This window comes from Lynx canadensis, chromosome D3 (genome assembly GCF_007474595.2).
Source record: "Lynx canadensis isolate LIC74 chromosome D3, mLynCan4.pri.v2, whole genome shotgun sequence".
Classification (NCBI taxonomy): Eukaryota; Metazoa; Chordata; class Mammalia; order Carnivora; family Felidae; genus Lynx; species Lynx canadensis.
Window position 1 is genome coordinate 16,629,044 of NC_044314.2, and position 22,926 is coordinate 16,651,969.

At 50.0% G+C, this 22,926-nt stretch overlaps 1 protein-coding gene across 1 annotated transcript in view; it reads left to right on the forward strand.

The window, feature by feature from the left end:
- The window catches only part of CCBE1 (collagen and calcium binding EGF domains 1), a 235,962-nt gene that overhangs the window by 207,642 nt on the left and 5,394 nt on the right, over positions 1-22,926 (forward strand). Inside the window, exons 6-10 of the mRNA XM_030336460.1 lie at positions 6,229-6,332; positions 15,626-15,746; positions 21,053-21,192; positions 21,293-21,328; positions 22,291-22,326. Of these exons, the coding sequence (XP_030192320.1) occupies positions 6,229-6,332; positions 15,626-15,746; positions 21,053-21,192; positions 21,293-21,328; positions 22,291-22,326 (437 nt within the window). The remainder of the gene's footprint in view (positions 1-6,228; positions 6,333-15,625; positions 15,747-21,052; positions 21,193-21,292; positions 21,329-22,290; positions 22,327-22,926) is intronic.

Genomic DNA, 22,926 nt, shown 5'->3' on the forward strand with positions numbered 1-22,926 from the left:
GAAGCCGGGAGAGCTGGCCCGGAGCTGCTTCGGTGTCAACCGCGGAGTGTCGCGGGGCAGGCCCCGGGCCTCGGCTTCCTGCTGTGTAGGAAGACAAGAGTGTGGGACTGGGTGAACCCCGAAGCCCCTCTTGCCCTCCCTCACCTTTTCCATAACTTGCTGCGATGCAGCATAAGTAATCTGAGCCCGACCGGCCCGGTGAGCCCTTCAGTCCTCACTGCTTTGCCCTCCATCTGTGCGAGTGCCAAAGCTCAGCGGCGTGGCCAGCTTCGACACCTCAACCGAGAACTTTCCTTACGGTATCTAAAAGATCAATAACGAACATCCAGATATTTGGCCCAGCGACGGGGAAAGTTAGCCGGATGAGCCCTGCGTCTGGAACAGCACAGCCAGTCTAACTAAACAGCTTCATCTGCTGTGGACTAATTAACAAAACAAATATTTCATCATGGTTAAGTTTCTTTTCATGAAGAGATAATGATCATTGGGTATAAACACATGTGATCTAAAATCTCCTTTCCCCACCCCCCCCCCTTTTTTTTTTTTTCCTTCGCCTCGTCCCATGTCTGTGATGTTATAGCCAGAGGAATTTAAAAGTCAAACACAGCCTCAGCTCACTCTTAGAAAAGCGTGTGGAGAGCAGAAGGGGGCGGCCTCGAAACTGCCCCTGCCGGTTGAAGGGTGGCCGTGTACACACAGGCACGGTGACACAAGCCGTCTGGCTACCAGACAAGAATGACGGGCCGGTTCAGACACTCCAGGGAGTCTGTGTAGCACCGATGGGGAGACAAATTTAAGGACACAGTGGCTCCGTGGTAATTAGCTTACTGCTCTATTTTTCCACTTGTGTTTACTTTCTGATAGACTGACTGCGGGACCCCGGGCGTCCCTTATTACAGTTCAAAGTGTCAGGGACGGCCAGGTGTTTCATGTAACTTTCAAGCTCCACTAATCCATAGATCAGTGTGGTTCCACCCGGGGAGCTTTAAACATTGCCGATCCTGTTCCCTTTGTGCAACCCCCAGATGGGTGGGGTGCAACATAGTGGTATTTTTTTTAACCCCTCCCCCTCCCCCAGGTGGTTATCACGTGCCAGCAGGGTGGAGACCGGCTGCCCAGGGCCCAAATCTGCACGATCAGCTTTTCAAAACAAACCTCCGTTGGCTTGTGACATTGCCCACGTGAGACATATTGGGAACATTCTCTAGTTTCCCTTGAGTTTCTTGAGATCATCTTCTTCTGCTTACGATGTGTATCGCCGACAGTAGTAAAAATTAGAGCTACCTGCCCCCATGTGGCTAATCAATAATAATGCACCTTTAAAATCTGAACTGGTTGGAGCAAAATGTTAAGTAACCCCTCCCTTAACAGGGGCTGCTCACAGTTGGGGATGTTCGGTGACCACAGCGTGAATTGAGAGGTCTGAAAACATGCAGAATCAGAGATGTCTACGCAGACTTCTAAATGAATCGTTAACGCACGCACAGGATGGTTTTAGCTCCACATTTGACAAATCGCGGGACAGATGAGCCCCAGTTCAGAACGGACTGCATGCTCCAGGCCTACACACGCAATTAATTTATCTTCAGACCATCTGAGAGCTCCTTCCAAAGGGTGATGTAAGGAACTGTTATTTTGTAAGGAACTTCCTACCGATAATAACATTTATGGAGCACTTGCCCTGTACTGGGCCCTGTTCTAGGAACTTACAGGTGTCACTTCATTGATGCCAAAGCAACCGAGGTGATCGAGGCTTTTGTCATTTTATTAATTTGAGGAATGTGCCCGGAAGCTGTGGCCACCAACCCACTGGGTACTGAGTGGCAGCATCGGGATCCAAATTCTGATCATCTGCCTCCACCAGAGCCTGGGTTCCTTGCTACTGTGTCAGTCCCTGTCTGTAGAAGATTGAAAAATCCTTTGGACGCAGTCCGTCTTGAGGTCTGTGTTCTGATAATTACACAAAGGGACAGAGAACAGACCAGGCGTTTTCCAGGTGAAAGTCCCTCGGCAGAGCTTATCCCCAGGAGTGGTGATGGTTGAACAGGCAGGTGCTTCAGGGTCCCTCGGAGGACTCTGATGGAGCTATGCACTAGGACCTGCTCCCAGGATTTCGGATTTCTGAGAGCAGGTTACATGCTGCTGCTGGCCCAGCGGTCACACGACGACCACTGTCCTGGGCTCCGCCTGGCAGAGAGCTCTCGGGTGTTCTAAACGCAACTCCCAACACCAGGCTCATCGCATCCCCCCGATGCCACATTCGGAACCTGCAAGTCCCCGGCCTGTGTACACAGGGAGACCTGAAGCAAGTTACGTTTCCTTATCTGGAAAGGAAAGATCGAACCAAAGATACATCGCTTCTAACACTCTGTGATCTAAATAGAGTCTAGAACCTGGTAGGGAGGCTTACTCTTCTTGTGAAAATACCAAGTCGCCTTCATCACACCGGCACTCGGAAGATTCAGCCGAGTATATGGAAGCAGAAATGGAAAGACGGGCTTCTAACTCTTGTTCGCGGCGGCCTGGCTCTCCAGCAGGGCTGGCTCCTTACAAAGGCGGATCACGAATTGTTAACTGGGCATCCTCGATTGCTTTGCATCCTCACAGCGTCACACGGCCTGGCGAGCAGCAGATGCTCCGGAGGTGGATAAGAGGGAGAGAGGGAGAGATGGGTAAATGGATGGATGAACAGACAGGTGGATGGGAGAGAGAAATGGACGGGAAGCAGGGATGGGACTGTATGAATTGACCAGTAGAAGGGCTGGAATGGATGGATGCTAGGTAGGCAGAGAGGATGTCCTCCAGCCGTCCTTGCGTACTAACAGACCTAATAAACCAGCTGGGGTCATCTCTTTATGCCGGGGTCCACCCTTCTCGGCCATCAGCACGCCCAGAGTTGGTCAGGCTTCAGGCCTTCACCACCAAGTGCTCTCTTGCGTGGAAATGCCCTTGTGTCGCTCTTTTATGCTGAAGACTGATCTAAGTAACTGGCTCTCCTCACATGAGTTCAAGTTCTGTAAGCAAGTAGGACTGGAAATGGGTACATTAAGCGTGGCTAAAGAGCCCAGAGGAAATTGCCTGATTTGTAGAAAAGGCGTTGGGCTCCGATTCGGGATACCTCAATTCCAATAGCCTACGTCAGCAGACTTGCGAGATGGCTTCCAGAAAGTCACCGGATGTCGGTTTTCCCTCGTCCTGTTTGCGTTAATTTCTGTCCTTCAAGGATCCTGGGACTACCAGGCAAAAGGAAGCAAAGGGCTGGAGGGGTCCGAAGACTGAGCCAGGCACCCTCTCCTGTTTCTTACAGCTTCTGTGCCAGCTCGTGCCCAGACCTCCCCTCGCTCATCACCGTAGTATCCTTCCAATGCTGTGGTTCAGGAAACTGGGGCTCACCGAGGCCGGATAACTTGCCCAGGATTCCTCAGCTAGTCCTCGACAGAGCTGGGCTGTGGAGCCAGGACAGTAGCGCCGTGGAGGCCTTGCTCTTAACCGTTCCATTTTGCCACCTCCAAGCAAAGACCTCCGTCCTCCTCCTCCTAACTCGCTCATTATTACACAGCTCTAATGTGGGTCCACGTCATTCCCCAAGCGTACGAACTGGCCGTGCGGGTGGGGAAGTCACTGATAGGACGGTTAGCGTGGGACGTGGGAATTGACGAGGTGGCCCCGTACATGTCACGTACACGTAGGTGGATTTAAAAAGAGACTGCCAGGGGCACCTGGGTGGCTCAGTCGGTTGAGTGGCCGACTTCGGCTCAGGCCATGATCTTGTGGGTGATGAATTCGAGCCCCACATCGGGCTCCCTGCTGTCCGTGCCAAGCCCGCTTCGGATCACCTGTCCCCCTCCCTCTGCCCCTCGCCCCCCAGGCACCCTCTCTCAAAAATAAACATTAAAAAAATGACATTAAAAAAGACTGCCACCTTCCTGTGGATTCACGTGCATTTCCCAGTCTTTCAAAACCTAAGCTAGAGGTTGGCCCTGCTGCTTTCGGTAACTTAGAGACTGAGCACTCCTTCGCTGGCTTGAGAAGTGTGTTCCAAGCAGGGGCGCTCCAAGCCTCAGGCTTCTGTGAGGGGCAGGGACCGGGGGGGGGGGGTGACGGGTGAGCTCTGAGCCTCCCCCTGCTATGCTGCCTGTGCTAGTTGCCATGTTGCCCCCCCCCAAGGCCCACCCCACCTCCCAAAGAGCAGAAACGCCCGCCACCACGTAGATCACCGAGCAGGGGACTGACCCCGTTGGAGAAAGCAGCTGGGCTTGGTGAGCAAGGTTTATGTGAGCGTGGGGCTCTCCTGACACCCAGGGTGGCCATCTGTTTCCTAGGTTTGCCATAGAGAGCCACCAACTAGGTGGCTTAAAGGGCAGAGATGTATGATGTCTGTTCTGCAGGCTACAAGTCTGGGATCAAGGTGTCGGCGGGGCTGTTTCCCTGCCCCGTGCCCCTCTCCTTGCTTCAGGGGTTTGCCCGCGGTCTTTGGCATTCCTTGGCTCCTGCTGAACCTACCTGATCTCTGCCTTCACCTTCACGTGGTGCTGCCCCCGGGTGTGCCTCGATGTCCTGAGTCGTCCTTTTTGTAAGAATACCGGCGTCTGTCTGTCTGTCTGCCTGCCTCTCTCTCTCTCTCTCTCTCTCTCTCTCTCTCTCTCTCTCTCAAAAATAAACTTAAAAAAATAATTTAAAAAAATACCAGTCACATTGATTCCAGGCCCGGCCTGTGACCATATGATGTCATCCTAACTAATTACGTCAGCAATGACCCTATTTCTGAATAAGGTCACATTCTGAGGCACTGGGGATCAGGGCTTCAACATACGAAGTTTGGCAGGAAAACAGTTCAGCCTATGGCACGCTATTTCACAAAGGTCTTTTGAGCAGCCACTGTGTGAGCTATGGGCAGTTCCAGTCCTCAGGTGGCTTACACTCTGGTGCTGGGAACCACTCTGCAGAGAAGTCTAGAACATGCTGCCTGACCATAGGACTGTGGTATCTCTGTAGAGAGGGAGGACAGGCTTCATGGAACATCTGAACTGGGTCTTGATAGCTGATGGGTCTCCGTGAACGGAGGCAGCAAAGAGGGCTTCCCAGAAGAGGGGAATAATAAAAGTACACGAGCCTAGAAGGACGAGAAGGGACTTAGAGGGACCCCAGCTGCGTTCTAGATCGCCATGGGGGTTCTCTGCACACCCAGCCCAACCCCAAAGGCTTTCTGAGCTCGGCACGTTTGCCTGTCCCTGGGTGTCAAAGTGCCCTACCCGACCCCAACGACATATTCACACAGCCTCTCGTCCCACAGACACCTTTCACACACAGCTTGGTGGTCTGCACCCGCTCATCTCAGCGAGATGACCTCTGGTAGCCAGTCTCCCCCCGACCACGCAGGCTTGTGCAGCCCATTTCAATGCCTGTAAGCTGAGAGTTGGGTGAATTGGAGGGTGAATGGTTGACCACGTCACTGTTCAAGTCACCCATTCTTTCTTTCCCAAATACAATTTCACAAAGAGCTCTTGGAGCTTCTAATGCTCCACGAGACAGCACTGGGACCCTTCCAGTGGACAGCCAGACTGCCTTCCCCGGTGCCTGTCCCATTTAACCCCAGGCACGTGTGTCCAGAGTACCTGGCACGTTTTCCATCCTGGCCTCACATCTCCCTGGGGTGGGTGCTCAGCCCTGATCTGTGACTGACACGCGCGCGCGCACACACACACACACACACACACACACACACGCATGCACCTGGCCTGTGCTCAGTTCAAACAGCTGGACTGTCAGGGTTGTTAGAGACCAGTTTTGTGAGCCCTGCACGAGAGTCCCATTGCCTGAGCTTGGAGGGTAACTTACAGCAGGTGAAATGTTGGCCCTTGGATGGGGTGGCAATGTGGCTCATGTCACATTGGCAGATCCCACCTCCTGAAAGGCACTGACAAAAGGGCCGTGGTTCCCACGTTCACGCGTGAAAGAGGCAGGTGCTGGGCTGCCTGAATGAGAACGGCTGAATCCAGAGGTTTTTTTTTTTTTGGGGGGGGGGGGCGGGGCGGAGGGGTGTCTCTGTCTCTCCCCTGACCCGAATGTGCGGTCAGTGACCTGAGCGCTGTAAAATCGCCAGCCTCTCTCCCTCGCACGCCCCCGCTGCCAGCCGATCCCCCTGGGACTGCCCTTTGCGATGCTGTCTCTCTGGGTCTGGGTGTCCTCCAGCCTCCCAAGCCGACCTGAGCCCGCCTCTTCCCACAGGGCACGACGAGAAGTCTGAGAACGCGGTGGAGGCCAAAACCTGCTGTGCTACGTGCACTGAGTTTCACCAGATGAAGCAGACGGTGCTGCAGCTGAAGCAGAAGGTACGTGCCTGTTACGGTAGAAGCAGCCGCATAAAAAGAGGACTCCGGGCAGGTAAAGACGAAGAATGTTTAGAAACAGTAAGCAAATAAGGTGTCGCCCCCAACTGCCTTGAGCATTCACTGAGGCTGGTGCCAGCTAGGTTTGAATTTGGACTTAGCTTTGCCCGCCCACCCTCAGGGCTGACAGCTAGAGGGCGACAGGACGATGGGACATCAATCCCTTCCCAAGGCAAGGAAGGGATTGATGAGGTGACTGGTACAGCAGGCCGCGAGGAAGGGGCTCGTGGTGAAGACGTAGGCAGGAAGAGCTAGGATTATTGCAACTTTGGGTCAAATGAACCACATCCAGACACACGGTCCTGGGACAGACTCACCCAGCTTTACTCTGTCTAACGTGTCGACTACATTTTACGATAGAGAACGTTCTGTCTAGAAACTTCCACAAGCTGACGATGAATTTCTGTAGCAGCTTTATTTTTTCACATTTAAAAGCTATGGCCCGTGCTTTGTCTGGGCTGCGTCGCCTTGGAAAATAGCTGTTTGGGTACCTCGTGTCAACAAGAATGAGGATTGACTCATTTTACAAAAGGCTGTCACACACGCCTCAGAGAATATCAGATTTCTAGTAACGTTGTTATGCTGTGAGTAATGGCCCCGTGATGGATCTAGTGACCTGATTTCTCGAACAACTGTCCTGGACCCAGATCAATGCTATTTATTACATCTAAGGTCGGTCGATTTCTCCAACTTGTCAGCGACTCAGAAATCGCTCTAATGCTGCTGAAACAAACGAGGATCTGTTTCTATATCCTGTAATCACGATCCCAAGTGGCCTCTGACCCAATAGGGAGAACCAGCAGAACACTTTGTAAGCGTAGCAACGTAAACACGGAGATAGAAATGCATCCCACACACATCCTCAGGTGAAACCTGGATTGATGTTAATATTTACCGAGCAAATCCAAAAAAGGGCTCACGGAAGAAACTTTGTGTTGCACAGAGGGCTGGGCTTGCGGGGAGGAGTTGCTCAGCATCTCAAGACCTAAAGCTACACTCTGCTTCCTCTCCCGGGTAGTTAAAAAAAATCCAAGAACCATAGGGAAATTCGTTTTCCAGCCTGGACGATCTTGAGAGCAGTGCGACTAAATCTCCCAAGTTGTTCAGAAACACAGTTGCTAAATCAATATCCGGCTTTCCCTCAGGCTCTGTGGCTTTCATGAAATGTACGTTCTGTGAAAGAAATATCTAAACAGTTGAAAATTTTGTGTCACAATACCCACCCCCTTTAAAGACCTTGTTGTAGAGCTCATACAAATCCAATAGCAAGTACTTCCTAGCGCTTTGGTAACTCACATGGTACCTCTCACACACTTAATACTCCAGTAACTCGCATGCACTTAGTACTCTGATAACTCACAGGTTAGCTCTCAAATACTTTGTACGCCAGTAACTCGTGGTAACTCATACACTTAGTAGTCCAGTAACTCATGCAATAATTTGCACGCACTTAGTACTCCAGGAACTCTCATGTGGCAACTCTCACGCACTTAGTGCTCTGGTAACTCACGTGGTAACTCTCACACACTTAGTACTCCAGGAACTCGTGTGGTAACTCGCACGCACGTAGTACCCCAGTAACTCTCTTGCACCTAGTACTCCAGGAACTCATGTGATAACTCTCACGCACTTAGTATGCCAGGAACTCACATGGTAACTCTCACACACTTAATACTCCGGTAATTCACGTGGTAAGTCTCACGCACTTAGTACTCCAGGAACTCTCTTGCACTTAGTACTCCAGGAACTCTCTTGCACTTAATACTCTAGTAACTCACGCGGTAACTCTTGTGCACTTAGTACTCTAGTAACTCACGCGGTAACTCTCACACACGTAGTACCCCAGTAACTCTCTTGCTCTTAGTACTCCAGGAACTCTTGTGCACTTAGTACTCCAGGAACTCACGTGGTAAGTCTCACGCACTTAGTACTCCAGGAACCCTCTTGCACTTAGTACTCTAGTAACTCACACGGTAACTCTTGTGCACTTAGTACTCTAGTAACTCACGTGGTAACTCTCACACACTTAGTACCCTAATAACTCTCTTGCTCTTAGTACTCCAGGAACTCACGTGGTAACTCTCACACACTTAATACTCCGGTAACTCACGTGGTAAGTCTCACGCACTTAGTACTCCAGGAACTCATGTAGTAACTCTCACACACTTAGTACCCCAGTAACTCTCTTGCACTTAGTACTCCAGGAACTCTTGTGCACCTAGTACTCTAGTAACTCATGTGGTGATTCTCACTTAGTACTCCAGTAACTCACGTGGTAACTCTCACACACTTAGTACCCCAGTAACTCTCTTGCACTTAGTACTCCAGGAACTCACATGGTAACTCTCACACACTTAATACTCCGGTAACTCATGTGGTAAGTCTCACACACTTAGTACCCCAGTAACTCTCCTGCACTTAGTACTCCAGGAACTCTCGTGCACTTAGTACTCCAGTAACTCACGTGGTAGCTCTCACGCACTTAGTACCCCAGTAACTCTCCTGCACTTAGTACTCCAGGAACGCTTGTGCACCTAGTACTCTAGGAACTCATGTGGTGATTCTCACTCCCTTAGTACTCCAGTAACTCACGTGGTAGCTCTCACGCACTTAGTACCCCCAGTAACTCTCCTGCATTTAGTACTCCAGGAACGCTTGTGCACCTAGTACTCTAGGAACTCATGTGGTGATTCTCACTCCCTTAGTACTCCAGTAACTCACGTGGTAAGTCTCACGCACTTAGTACTCCAGGAACTCTCCTGCACTTAGTACTCCAGGAACTCTTGTACACCTAGTACTCTAGGAACTCATGTGGTGATTCTCACTCCCTTAGTACTCCGGTAACTCACGTGGTAGCTCTCACGCACTGAGTACCCCAGTAACTCTCCTGCACTTAGTACTCCAGGAACTCTGTGCACCTAGTACTCTAGTAACTCATGTGGTGATTCTCGCTCACTTAGTACTCCAGTAACTCATGTGGTAGCTCTCACGCACTTAGTACTCCAGTAACTCTCTTGCACTTAGTACTCCAGTAACTCACGTGAAAGCTCTCACGCACTTAGTACTCCAGGAACTCTCTTGCACTTAGTACTCCAGGAACTCTCGTGCAGTTAGTACTCCAGTAACTCACGTGGTAGCTCTCACGCACTTAGGACCCCAGGAACTCTCGCGCACTTAGCGCTCCGGTAACTCACGTGCAGTTGGTTGGACTGCAGTTGATCCATCTCATGCTGAACTCCACACACGCATTGTGACAAGTCGAAGCCAATGCTGACATTCAAAGAACGTTAGAGGAGCGACTCCTTTTAAAAGGCGCCCGTTGGAAGGGGCTGCATCCTGCAGTTTCCAAAGCAGTCTTCCATCCAGGGCGCCATTTGCGCCTGTGCGAGAAAGATGCGGCTAACCGCAGATAGGTGAAGTCACTGCCCGAGAGGCGGGCCAGGCTCCTCCTCCTGGCACCGGTGGCGGGATCGTCGGTTGGTTTTCACTTCATCTCACTACTCCCGATGCCGCGTGTTCTTTCAGAAAGAGCGTAGGACCTCTCCCCAAATCAGCTGGCCGAGAGGTAGGTACGGGGTGTCAACGCCACGGTAGAAAATAGGATGCAGACGTGCCGAACTGCCCCGTGGGTGTAGTCAGCCAAACCCCAGCTGCAGAGACTCGCCAGGGGGAGTGCCCTGGGTTCTCTGATGGGTAAATTGTAAGGAAAAGAAAGAGGTGGGGCGACGACCTGAAGGTGAAAAGAAACCGAAAAGACGTGTCATTTTGGTAAAATGAACAAGACTAAACCGTAGCAGGTGGACGTGCGTGGGTAGGCAAGAGATTATTTTTAAGACACGGGAAGTGATTACGATAAGGAATAGCGGTTACTTGGGGCGGAGGGGAATGAAACTGATTGGGTCGGAGCACATGAAGGGTGACTTCTGGTGACTGGCCAAGTTCTGTTTTTTTGACTTAGGGTTTCATTAAAAAGGTGCTTGCCTTGGGGCGCCTGGGTGGCTCAGTCGGTTAAGCGTCCGACTTCAGCCCGGGTCACGATCTCGCAGTCCGTGAGTTCGAGCCCCGCGTCGGGCTCTGGGCTGATGGCTCAGAGCCTGGAGCCTGTTTCCGATTCTGTGTCTCCCTCTCTCTCTGCCCCTCCCCCGTTCATGCTCTGTCTCTCTCTGTCTCAAAAATAAATAAACGTTAAAAAAAATTTATAAAAAAAAAGGTGCTTGCCTTATAATAACTTGCTAAGATACTGATTCGTGGGTTTTCCAGATTCTGTGCTTTTATTTTCCCCTTAAAAGGTTTTCCAAATTGTGTGCAGACATCAGTGCCCCCAGTTTCCTCATTTCTTCTTCGGTTAGGGAGAAAAAGGAAAAAGCTGATTTTGGCTAAAAAAGGGAGACTAGGGATGAAGTAAAATATCCATCATTTAACTCGTGGAGGGGGTGCCAGGCCCGTCAGAGCACTGAGGGAAAATCCGCGGCAAGGAGTCGGGTTTTTAGAAGCCCCTTGTGTTCCCGCTGCAGGGACTGTTTGGAGATCCACGCTGCGGCAGGGCAGTTGAGAAAAGCGTGAATCGTGAGCTCGGGAAGGGTTGGTGAGCACCTGCTGTGCCCTATGGTGGGCTGGGAAGTGAGGAAATACGAGACGGCGTGGAATGAAATCCTGCCTCTGTAAAGTGTTTCCTCTGGGCAATCAAGCCAGTGGCACAGGTCAAACCCCAGTTGCCAGGCGGAGGGGGGCAGCCGGTCAGAGCCTCAGAAGTTACAGGTCCATGCGGTTTCAGAGGCGTGCGCACATTTGCAGCCCGAGGTCTGCGTTTGCTCATCCTAGCGCTGCCCTTGGTGCCGGGGGACTAACTGGCTTCTCGGTCAGTTGTGACTTCCTCTGCTACCTTGACCTAGTTGCTCTGCAAAATGGGTCTTCTCAGGATATTGAGAAGACTAATCCATACTAAAGTGACTGTAGATTGCTTTGCAGAATTATCACTGGTAATATTGAGAGAGGCGGCTTGGTGTAGTGGTCAGGAGCACAGATTCCAGGACCACGTTGGCTAAGTTAAATCCTAGCCCTGCTACATGCCAGATGTGTGACCCTAGGTAAGTTACCTAACGTCTCTGTGCCTCACTTCTATTAAAAGGGGACAGCAGGGGCACCTGGGTGGTTCAGTCGGTTAAGCATCTGACTTTGGCTCGGGTCACGATCTCACAGTTTGTGAGTTTGAGCCCCGCGTCAGGCTCTGCGCTGACGGCTCAGACCCTGGAGCCTGCTTCAGATTGTGTGTGTGTCTCTCTCTGCCCTCCCCCGCTCATGCTTTCTCTCTCTCTCTCCAAAATGAAAACATTAAAAAATTCGTTAAAAAGGGACAACAATGTTTCTGTTTTCACGATGATCAAATAAGTTAACATTTATAAAGGACTTAAAATGGCATTTGCCACTTAGAGCTTTATAAATGGTTACCAAGTAAACAATATTAATTGTATATCCTCACAAAGTGCTGCACAGACAGCATCTACCTGACTCGTACCAACAGCTCTATGAAGTGTAGATACCTTATCACAAAGGCTAATACAAGGTAACGATATTCACGATTCCATTGGTTGGAATCTAGGAGAAATGTACACTCCTCTGTCATTACCATGACCTTCACACATACCTGCATCCCACAAGCCAGTCCTCCGCTGTGTTTTTGCAGCAAGTCACACCAGGGACCCTGGACATCTGCCTCCAAAACTCTAGCACCCTTACTTTACCACTCATCCTGCTGACGTGTAGGGGAACTGAGGGAGCCAGAATGTAATTACCCAGCCGGAGATCAGCCAGGAAGCGGAGGTTGACATTTATTGGATCAACTCGCAACTTCTACAAGGGAGCAGAGAGAGCTGGACGTACAGATCTCGTCCTCCAGGCTTGCTTACAACACTGTAAATCCAAAGGTGTGATCACCTGGCCCAGGCCTCTCGATTTGTAGGCGTGAAGGTGCGAACGTGGAAGGGAGAAAGGACTCACCCAAAGTCACACAGCCAGACATCGTCCCCTTCACGTGCCCAGCAGGCCTTTCAGGTGGATGTTAACAATCTTCATTTGGTAGATGGGGAGATCCCCCTGGGAAAAATAGTAGCAGGGCTGAGACCGAGACCCAACTCTGCCTAATGCCAAAGCCCACAGATGTGATCCACGTTTCAGTTTTCCTCTCGGAAGCAGATAATAACATTGGACCAGCCTTCAGCTGCCAGTGTTGGCTGTTCCCTAGTTACGGTAGATTTGCTTCTAAATTCCCCTCGCTCGTTGGTTCCCTCCCGTTCCACGCCAGGGTGACAGGCCCACGTTTGCAGGTTGGAGTGGTATCTTGCCATGACCCAGTGACACCAGCACCGTTGTAAACCCCTAGATCCCAGTAGTGTCCTGGTGAGGGCTTTGAATCACGAGTCCTGATTAAAAAGAAAAAAAAAAAAAACTGACTTTCAGACTGCACAATATTCTAATTCTTAAGGTTGGCCCCACTGGCTTCTGAGTGATGATCACGGGGGTCATTGTTTGCATTTTTCAGGGAACACTGGGTCTTCTCAAGGCATGGAGGAGGGCAGTCAGTGGTCAGGAATCTCCTAGCTCGTGGACCCTTACGGCCGTCCTTACCCAAGGATGTGAATACTAGGTAGGGGACTGCCAAGCATCCTGGGATGCGCTCAGAAATGCTAAGGATATCGAGGGGACTCTTTGAAAGACGTTGTTGTTGCTTCTTGGAACTTCCTGTCCTCCGAACATCCTCCTGCCCAGAGCTGGATAGATTTCAGTAAGAACCTCAAGTTCTTTGGGGAAGTTCCAGACGGGGGAGCATCCCGGATTCACATGGGTCCCCTAAGGCAGCTGAAGCAAAACAGGACGTTGACCGCAGGAGAGCCTGCCCCGCGCTGTGACGGACGCTGAGAGGGAGCAACACCTTGAACCTCTTGGCTCTGCTTGTTCTTCACACCAGGCTGCAGGGATACAGCCGAAACCTTCCAGGGGTTTCCCATGAACTTGCCTTTTAGAAAAATTGCACATGCTTCTATTAAGAAGCTATTAGGATGCGGTATTAGGGAGTCGCCCTGCAAAGGAGCCAAAAGAATTTGTTCTCCATGAGACATACCGGATACAAGTAAAAACCTCACGTTGGGATGTTTGCTTTTCGCTGATACTGGATTCCTCCATTGGCAAGAACATCCATCTCCATGACTAAGAAGAATCATCAGTTTCTAAAACTGGATCGAGCCAGCCCCCCGCCCAGCGGCTCTCCGGCGGGAGAAGGGGACCTTGGCCAGGGGTCCCCATCAGAGTCCTCTTTCATCACGGACGTGCTAAGTATTCCCAAGCCTCCATGCTCAGAAGTGGACACGAGTGCAGGAGACCAAGGACCTTCTGAAGCCAGACGAGGTCATCTTGGACAGCAAACCTTTCCCAGGCCTACCATCCACCTCCTGATCTCTCAGTGGTGATTTAGTAGATGCATTTTGTAGCTCCTACTTTCCCCGCAGGCCTAGGCTTCGGGGCTCAATATCTCATGATCGTCTTTTATTCCGTTACTGTCGAGCCAGGTGCCCTAACCCCTGATAGTGAATTCCTTTTTTTTTTTTTTTTGACTTTTTGAATGTTTATTTTTGAGACAGAGAAGCAGAGCGTGAGCTGAGCAGGGGAGGGGTGGAGAGAGAGGGAGACACAGAATCCGAAGCAGACTCCAGGCTCCGAGCTGTCGGCATAGAGCCCGAGGCGGGACTCGAACCCGTGAACCACGAGATCATGACCCGAGCTGAAGTCAGATACTTAACCATCTGAGCCACCCAGGCGCCCTCATTCCTTACTATTAAAGACACGTGCAGGCCCTGAAATCTTAGGGTGGTTTGTGTGGCCTCACCGACAGAGGGTTTCACTCTGCTGCATCAGAACTTGACCAGAGAGAGGGCTGTAGTCTCTTGGAAATGGGTGGAAATCCCTGAGGAAGGAAATAGGAGGTGAGAAAGGGTGACTTGCCCATGAAGGTGGGAAAGGGAAAAGACTCCCAAGATCGAGGTCATCCGAATCCTCTCCCTACATGGAAAGCCTGTGCCCAGAGGGCAACACAGACCAGGAGGCAGCAACTGGCCGAGCACCTTGTTGTTTTGTGCGCCCAGAAGTCATAGTTCAGGGTTGATAACAAGCCTCAGAGGAAGAACGTTGTACAATTTTTAATTTCATTCGCTGTGCTGATGTTGGACCTCACAGGGCACAGAGCTGGCCACCTCTGACTATGCAGCGATGCTCGGTACCTCTCTCAAAAGCTCAGATCCAAAGATGGATGTAGGGCGTCTAGAGCATTCCAAGGCTAGCGATGAGCCCTGCCATGCGCCTTCTCCTGGCCTGTGTTGTGCAATCCCCACAGCTCTAAAGGTGGGTGGTGGTGGTCCCTTTTATGTGAGGAAATGGAGAATCAGAGCATCCAGTTCTCCCCAAAGGTCTCACGGATTCACGCAGCCTACCTGATGTCAAGGAACGTGAAGGTCATTTGTCTGGGTGACCCCTCTGGCTTCCCCCTGGAATGAGCTGCCTGAAATCCAGGAGGGAAAGCGTAGAGGAAGCCATGGTGCATTTTATGCTCTCGTCTCAGAAGTTACACACCATCCCTTCCGCCGTTTTCTAGTCATTGGACATGAGTTTCTAAGCACAGCGCACGCTCCGAGGGTGGAAATCAGCCTCCACCTTTCGAAGGTGGGCGTGCCAAAACCTTTGTGGACCTATTTTTGCCATCACAGTCACTGTTGGCCACTGGTTCCCAAACACCTGAGCGTGCAGGTGAACCTTAAGCCACCTTCTCGGTCCTGGCTCCCTAGGCTGAGGGGTCTCTAAGAGCGGGGACCCTTCTCAATCGCCATTGTCACCATTAGAACCAAGCACAGGGCCTGGCACGTGGTAGGTACTAAAGTAATTAACAAATTGAAGACTCAAGTAATGAGTCTAATGATCACGTCTCGGCTATCTGGCGCCTGTCCAGGTTTATCCACTAACCAGCCAAGTGATCTCATACGAGTCATTTTCACGGGAAGGCCTCTGGGTTAGAAAGGGATCTCTACAGCCCGCCTGAGCTCTAACTCAAAGCGGGGGAATCCAGGAGCTCTAACTCGTGGAGGGGAGTTACCGCAAGAAGGATTTGCAGCCTCCGTGAACACACAAATGCGAACAGTCTCCCTGGCAGTGGGGCCGTGGCTTCCTGACCGAGGACCGTCTTCTTTTTACAGATTGCCCTGCTCCCCAACAGTGCTGCCGACCTGGGCAAGTACATCACTGGCAACAAAGTGCTGGCCTCAAGTGCCTACCTTCCAGGACCTCCTGGGCTGCCTGGGGGCCAGGGCCCTCCTGGTGAGTTTTGGGGAGGATCAGGGAGGGTGAGGGAGCCACCAGCCAAGACCTGCTAGAATCTGCCACGAATGCGGGCTGGACACAGATCAGACTCCATGGGCGAGGGCCCCGGCAGGAGTCCAGGGAGCTCCCACACCAGTGTGATAAGAAGCCTGGGGGGGGGGGGGGGATTGGGTCCTCGAGCCTGAGAAACCCTCACAACCAGGAGAAATGTGGGAGAAAAAGGTCGTTGTCCTGGGCTTGGGTAAGATTCTTAGAGATCATGTTAAGTTACAGAGAAACAAAGGGAAGAATTATTTCTCATGTTAACGTACAAGAATAGAATCGGGTAAGGAACCCCTAGGGCCACATCTTAATCTTAACCTCGTTCTTCCTCTTTCCCCTGTTATTTGTGAACACGTGCACATCTGTATTTCTTTTTGTATCTATATATTTTTTGTAAGTCAACTTCATTGAGGTACAGTTATATACAGTATAACGTACCCCGGTAATCACAGTTCAACGAGTTGTGACAAATGTATACGTCCTATATCAAGCCCTTACTAATCAGCACCCTATCACTGTATCAAGACATAGATCATTTCCATCACCCCACAAAGTTCCCTTGTGTCCCTTTGTTGTTTACTCCCATGTCCCCAACCGTAGGCAACCACTGACCTGCTTTTATCACTAGTTTTGTCTGTTCTAGAACTTCAGAGCAGTGGAATCTCATCACGGGTGTGCTTTTTGTCTGGCTTCTTGCATTCAGCGTATTGTTTTGGAGATTCACCCTTATACTTGAAGAAAACCCTAAACGTCCTATCATTCCATCAGGAAATACACAACGAGAACTTTCAAAAAATAGTTACATCGCGTTTTGTATTTTATCGTGAGTCCCTCCATAGACAGATCAACAGAATTTTTTCCACACCAATAAAGGAAATGACATTAGTGTTAGCAGATGATTCTAAACCATGGAGGGTCTTATCCCTGATTATCCTCACTTAGTAGTGTGCTAGATGTTAGGAGCGACCTGGCATTCTAATGAGAAAGACGAGACACAAAGAGCAAAAGCCAATAGAATAAAACAGTGTCTGCATGCCCCTGAGTAAGTGAACAGGGGCTTCCCACCATGGGAGCTTATGGAAGGGAGAGACCACTGTGGCCTCGCGTGACTCCAGGACTTGGGTTTGACCTGGACATGAAAGGCCTCGTAGGGTTTGTTCAACCCGGAAGGACGTGGGCAGATTATAGGTTGGAATCTCAGCAAGAACAAAGGCTCAAAATTCTTTCCAAACTGTTTACGTGTTTTCCTTTCCACTTACATCTTAATCGCCTGGTTTCTACCAAACAGACGTACCCTGGGCCTCAGTCTGTACAAGGAGCAAGAACTGGTTCAGGACTGTGGTTTACCCTCTTGTTCATCCCATTGGCCTGAGGTACTCTGGGCCATGGTGGAGTTTTCTCCAGATGCCTCCCACAGGCAGCCTCTTGCTGAGTCTAAGTAGACGTGGGTCTCCTTACGAACTGATTCCTAGCACAGAGCTCTCCACCCTTCTCTAAGACAGTGCTCTTGCTCTGCTTCCCTGGAGGAAGTTCATCTCCAGACCAGTCAATGTATCAGTCCAACAAGGACAAATGAAGTAGAAAGAGAACCGTTGGCTGGCTTTCTTCTCCATGAATGACTTACTAGCCCTCCTTTCCAGTTCTGCCATCTGATTTCTAACACAGTTTGAGCTGTCCAGGGTCCTTGATGGAGCAGTGAGTAACCGAGGAGTGACTTTAGCAATGGACTATGCCCTTGCTGTGTGCCTCCAATTCTTGCTCACCCCTTAATTCCAGCATCAGTTTGTGATGCCCTTCGTTGAAATGTATCAGGGCAGCCAGAGAGATTATGAGGTTTCTCCTACCCATAACTAGAAGTCCAGTCCCGAGGCTAACGATAAATCGCAGTCTGGGCCGCCAACATTGGAAACTATGGTGGATTGGAAACCTTTGACTTTGATGGCTGCTGCTCTGTGGCCCCCACAGTTATGTATAAGGTGCTTCCATTTGCACATCAAAGCCCCACATCCTAAGGACCCTTGACGTACAGTGATCTCTGAAGTTCATTGATTGGGAAAATGAAGGCAAAATGTTATCTCTGGCCTTTCCTTGTGCTACTGGAGTTGAAGAATTTAGTTACAGGAGGAATCTGGTCCATTTCTCAGATAAACTCTTTCAGGATGTGCTTAGAACCAGCGTTGAGAGTAAGGGGGTGAAACGTGTTTGGATAGAACATTAACTGTCTTTAACTTTGGCTTAGCCTATGAGCTAGAAAAGACTTCCCCAAATATGAAAAGCCTGGTCTTCGTTTCTCTAACATTTGACTTGCTCTGTTTTCCGGTGCATGAAAATTATTCCATCCTGTCCCTGTGGTCCGTCAATAGTAGGAGCTAGCTAGGTATCTTCCAAAAGTATTACTGTATGCATTTGAGATAGACATCGCCGGTGAATAATTATCGCACAGCAATCAGCCCACCCTCTTCAGTGTGCTCACTTGATGTGAAACATTTACTAAGCAGCCTGTGTGTACCTAGGACTCTGCGAGTGTGCTGGCGATTCGGACATGGCCCATGGCCTCACAAAGTCTACAGCTGAAAACAGGTTAAAACTCCTGTTGTTCCGTATGCAAAAGAATGGAGTTTGACCCTTATCTCACACCATATACAAAAATTAACTCAAAATGGATTCTAGATCCCGATGTAAGATCTGAAATTATAAAATTCCTAGAAGGCATTATAGGAGAAACGCCTCATGATGATGGATTTGGCACAGCTTTCTTGGGTGTGACACAGATGACAAAAGGGATAATAGACAAAGGGGTCTACATCATACTTAAAAGCTGTGCGTCACAGGGTACAACCAGCAGAGTGAAAGGCAGTCTACAGAATGGGAGAAGATGTTTGGAAATCATTCACCTGATAAGGGGTTAATATCCAGAATAGAAAAAAACCTGCAACTCAACAACAAAAAATCAAAGAACTCGATATAAAAATGGACAAAGGACTTGAATAGACATTTCTCCAAAGTTGATATACAGACGACCAACAGGCATATGAAAAGATGCTCAACATCCCTAGTCGTAGAGAAATGCAAACCAAACTACAGGGTATCACTTCACATCCATTAGGATCTCCCTTAGGATAGCCACTATCAAGAAGAGAAGAGAACAGGCGTAGGTGAGGCTGTGAAGAGGGGAGTCTTGTGCACTGTTGGTGGAAACGTAAAATGATGCAGCCTCTGTGGAACACAGGGTTCCCCCAGAAATTAAAAGTAAAACTAATATGACCCAGCAATCCCACATCTGGGTATAATATCCAAAAGAATCAAAAGCAAGATCCCAAAGAGATGTTTGCTTGCCTGAATACAGGACAACACTATTCACAATAACCAGGCTACCCAAGCGTCCATCGGTGGATGAGTGTAGAAACAAAAATGTGGTATACACAGGAAGGGAGTATTATTCAGCCTTAAAAAGAATGAAATCCCGCTGCATGCTATGACATAGATAAACTTCGAGGACATTAGGCTAAGGGAAATAAACCAGTCACAAAAAGACAAATGCCGTATGATTCTACTAATACGAGGTATCCAAAGTGGTCATGTTCAGAGAGACAGACAGTAAAATGGTGGGGGCGCGTGGGTGGCTCAGTCGGTTGAGCATCTGACTCTTGCTTTCAGCTCAAGTCATGATCTCACCGTTTGTGGGTTCGATCCCCACATTGGGCTCTGTGCTGCTCTCTCGCCCTGTTTCCATCTCTTTCTCTCAAAATAAATAAATAAACTTAAAAAACAAAAACAAAATAGTGGTTGCCAGGGCGCCTGGGTGGCTCAGTTGGTTGAGCATCCGACTTTGACCTTGGCTCAGATCGTGATCTCACGGTTAGTGGGTTCGAGCCCTGGGTCGGGCTCTGTGCTGAACGCTTGCTCAGAGCCTGGAGCCTGCTTCAGACTCTGTCTCCTCTCTCTGCCCCTCCCCCACTCACGCTCTGTCTCACGTAAATAAATGTGAAAGAAAAAAAAAAAAAGAATAGTGGTTTCCAGGGGCTGGCAATAGGCACAGAGTTTTAGCTTTGCAAGATGCAAAGTTCTGCCGATCTGTTGCAAGACCATGTGAATGTACTTAACATTACTAAAATGGACATCTTAAAGTAGTTAAAATGGTAACTTTCATACCTTGTGGCGTTTACTGCAATTTAAAAAAAAAAAAAAAAAGGTTCTCCTAGAGCTTACACCCTTTCCCCCACCCGTCCCCCCACCCCAGCTGACATCCGGGGCGGAGGTGAAGTCTGCACCAAGCGCTGCCCTACAACTTAGCAACCACGCTCCCCAGGAGCCAGTGAGGCTGTCCCTCACTGTGTCACAGACACTGGGCCCCGCCCCCCGCAAGCCCCGCCCAAGCCGGAGTGGCTGTTTACAACTCTCTGTGTCTGCAGTTACAGACAGATGAGGCCTATAGGTCACGTCCCCGTCAGCTTCCGTGATAAGTAAGGCCACATTCTGGTCCTCATACAATTACTATCAAGCAGGCACAAAGCAGTCCTGTAGTTTGCTCTTAAACTCCATATACTCCCAGCGCTCTGTCGATTTAGGCCTCAGAAAAGAATTAGAAAACAAAGCAAAACCCTCAGTGTCTACAGGGACGAGGCAGGTAGGCACAGGTGAATGCAGGGCCAGGGTGTGAGCGGTGGGGAGGAAACTAAACCAGAGAGGGCAGAGCCCCACTTTGAAGGGGCAGCCCCTGCGTACGGCTCTGGTGAGGTGTGCCAGTGGGAGAGTCGCAGCCCAGGCTTTACTTCTTCCTGTTTTCAGACAGATCCCAGAAATCTCCCAGTTTTTAAACCTTAGGACATTCAGAGGATAATCGTATCCGTAAACAACTACACACACCTGTATGGAGTATACGTGTTGTGCATTTGCATATATGGATACAGTCACGTACGTCTATATCTGATATATAGCCAATGTATATATCTATGATATATACATACACCTTATATTTATACTATGATGGTACACAACGATGTAACCTGTTAATTCCCTTGCAGAGAAGAGGCATTGAGATGCCCCCGGAGAAATGAGGTCTACAACGATTACATAAGGGGTAGAGAATTCTGATCACGTCAAGTTTAAAATGCCGATAGGGCACCTTAGTGGAGATGTCAGAAGGCGCAGGGCAGACTGCAAAGAGAAATGGCTGTAAAGGGCTCCCAGACCCTCCTGTCGGCCAGAGCCCTTGTCCTTTTCGTGGGATATGGAGCTAATGAGATGTTCTCTGATTACAGGCTCACCAGGACCTAAGGGGAGCCCAGGCTTCCCCGGTATGCCAGGCCCTCCCGGGCAGCCCGGCCCACGGGGCTCCATGGGACCCATGGGACCATCTCCTGATCTGTCCCACATTAAGCAAGGCCGGAGGGGCCCTGTGGTCAGTACTTTATCGACATCCATTTGCTGCTGTTGGGGAAAGCGTGTTCTTGTCCCATGCTTTTTTTCCTCCCCTTCAACTAGATCCCCGTGTCTTGTAGGGTCCGCCAGGTGCACCAGGAAGGGACGGCTCTAAGGTAAGTCTGATGAGTGGTCCTTGCAAGCTTAAGATTTCCCATTTTCAACCTATTGGGCAGGCACCAAGTAAAGAAAGCTCAAGCACTGTTTATCGTCCCCATTCTGCATGTAGCAAAATCGAGACACATCTCTCCCCGCCCCCCCCCCCCAAAGCTGGAAAGGACATCTAAAAAGCAAACACCTGTGATAACAAAAACAACAACCAAAACCATCCCTGTGAAAGATTACCCCGGGGCACCTGGGTGGCTCAGTGGGTTAAGCGTCCGGCTTCGGCTCAGGTCGTGATATCGCGGTTCGTGAGTTCGAGCCCCGCGTCGGGCTCTGTGCTGACAGCTCGGAGCCTGGATCCTGCTTCGGATTCTGTGTCTCCCTCTCTTTCTGCCCCTCCCCCACTCATGCTCTGTCTCTGTCTCAAAAAAAAAAAAAGTTAAAAATTTTTTTAATAAAAAAAGGAAGATCACCCCTATAAATTTTAAACAAGCTGCTGGGTTGCCATAGTAGCACATGTCTTGCTCTTTAGCCACTGTTCTTTCGTGGGGCTATGCGGTGTGTCCCCATTCTTTGACACAGTCAAGAACAGGAAAAGCTGCATTTTGTGCAAGTGGGGGTTTTGCTTCAAGAGCCGCCTGCCTCGCAAATAAGGCAGGGTGTGTTACTGTAGAAAGTTTCTAAGTTGTCACACACACACACACTGCCTGGAACACAGGCATTCCTCATGTCAGATTGGTCTGGAAATACACGGCCCTGGGGGGACATCGGGATGAGAGACACTTGCCCCAAGCAGATCTGTTCCAATGAGCGGTCCCGGGAGCCGAGCTTCAAGCTCCCATTCGTTTCTGATAGGGGACACTTGTCATTTGTGCAGGGCAATGGTTACGGTGAGGGTCTAAGTAGAAGACCGGTGCTCATGGCATCCACGTGGTCTCTGTCCACAAAGCTAATCTGACCTTCTTGCTTGCAGGGAGAGAGAGGAGCACCCGGACCCAGAGGGTCGCCAGTAAGTAGCCCTACCTGTCCCGCTCCCCCAGGGGGAATGTCCTCAGGGACGTAGCTCAGGGGGGGCTACAGGTTGGTCTTACCAGCCGAAGCCAGCCCCTTCCAGCCTTTACTGAGCCTACCTAAACAGAACTCGGTGGTTAGGAGGGCGATCACGGAGGACTTTAACAGCTGGTTGGCCTTTATTTTTGAAACCGGTCTTCTGTTTTAGTTTTCTTTTATCGTGGCTAATCTTTATCCGGAAGGTGTTCTTTTAAGGTTACAAACAAAAACCAACATGCCATGAGCCTGTTTCCCAGTATGTCCTAAAACATCTGATGGTGCCGTCATAACCCTGAACACGTTAAGAGTTTAGCCGCCGCTGCAACTCGAGCGGATCGGAGGACCATCCCTTCCCAGAAAAGTACAGAGATACGCAGGGCTGCTGGGGATCTCTTGAGAGTAAATGAGCTGGGATACACACGTGGTGTCTGGGAAATGAGAAATGAAAGTCAGTATCCAAAGGACAGAAAATTCAGGCAACTCCAGTGCTATTGGAAAGATCAGTGTCATTTCTGAAGAAAAGACAGCCTTTGGCTGGGATGCGGGAGGTCTGGCTTCC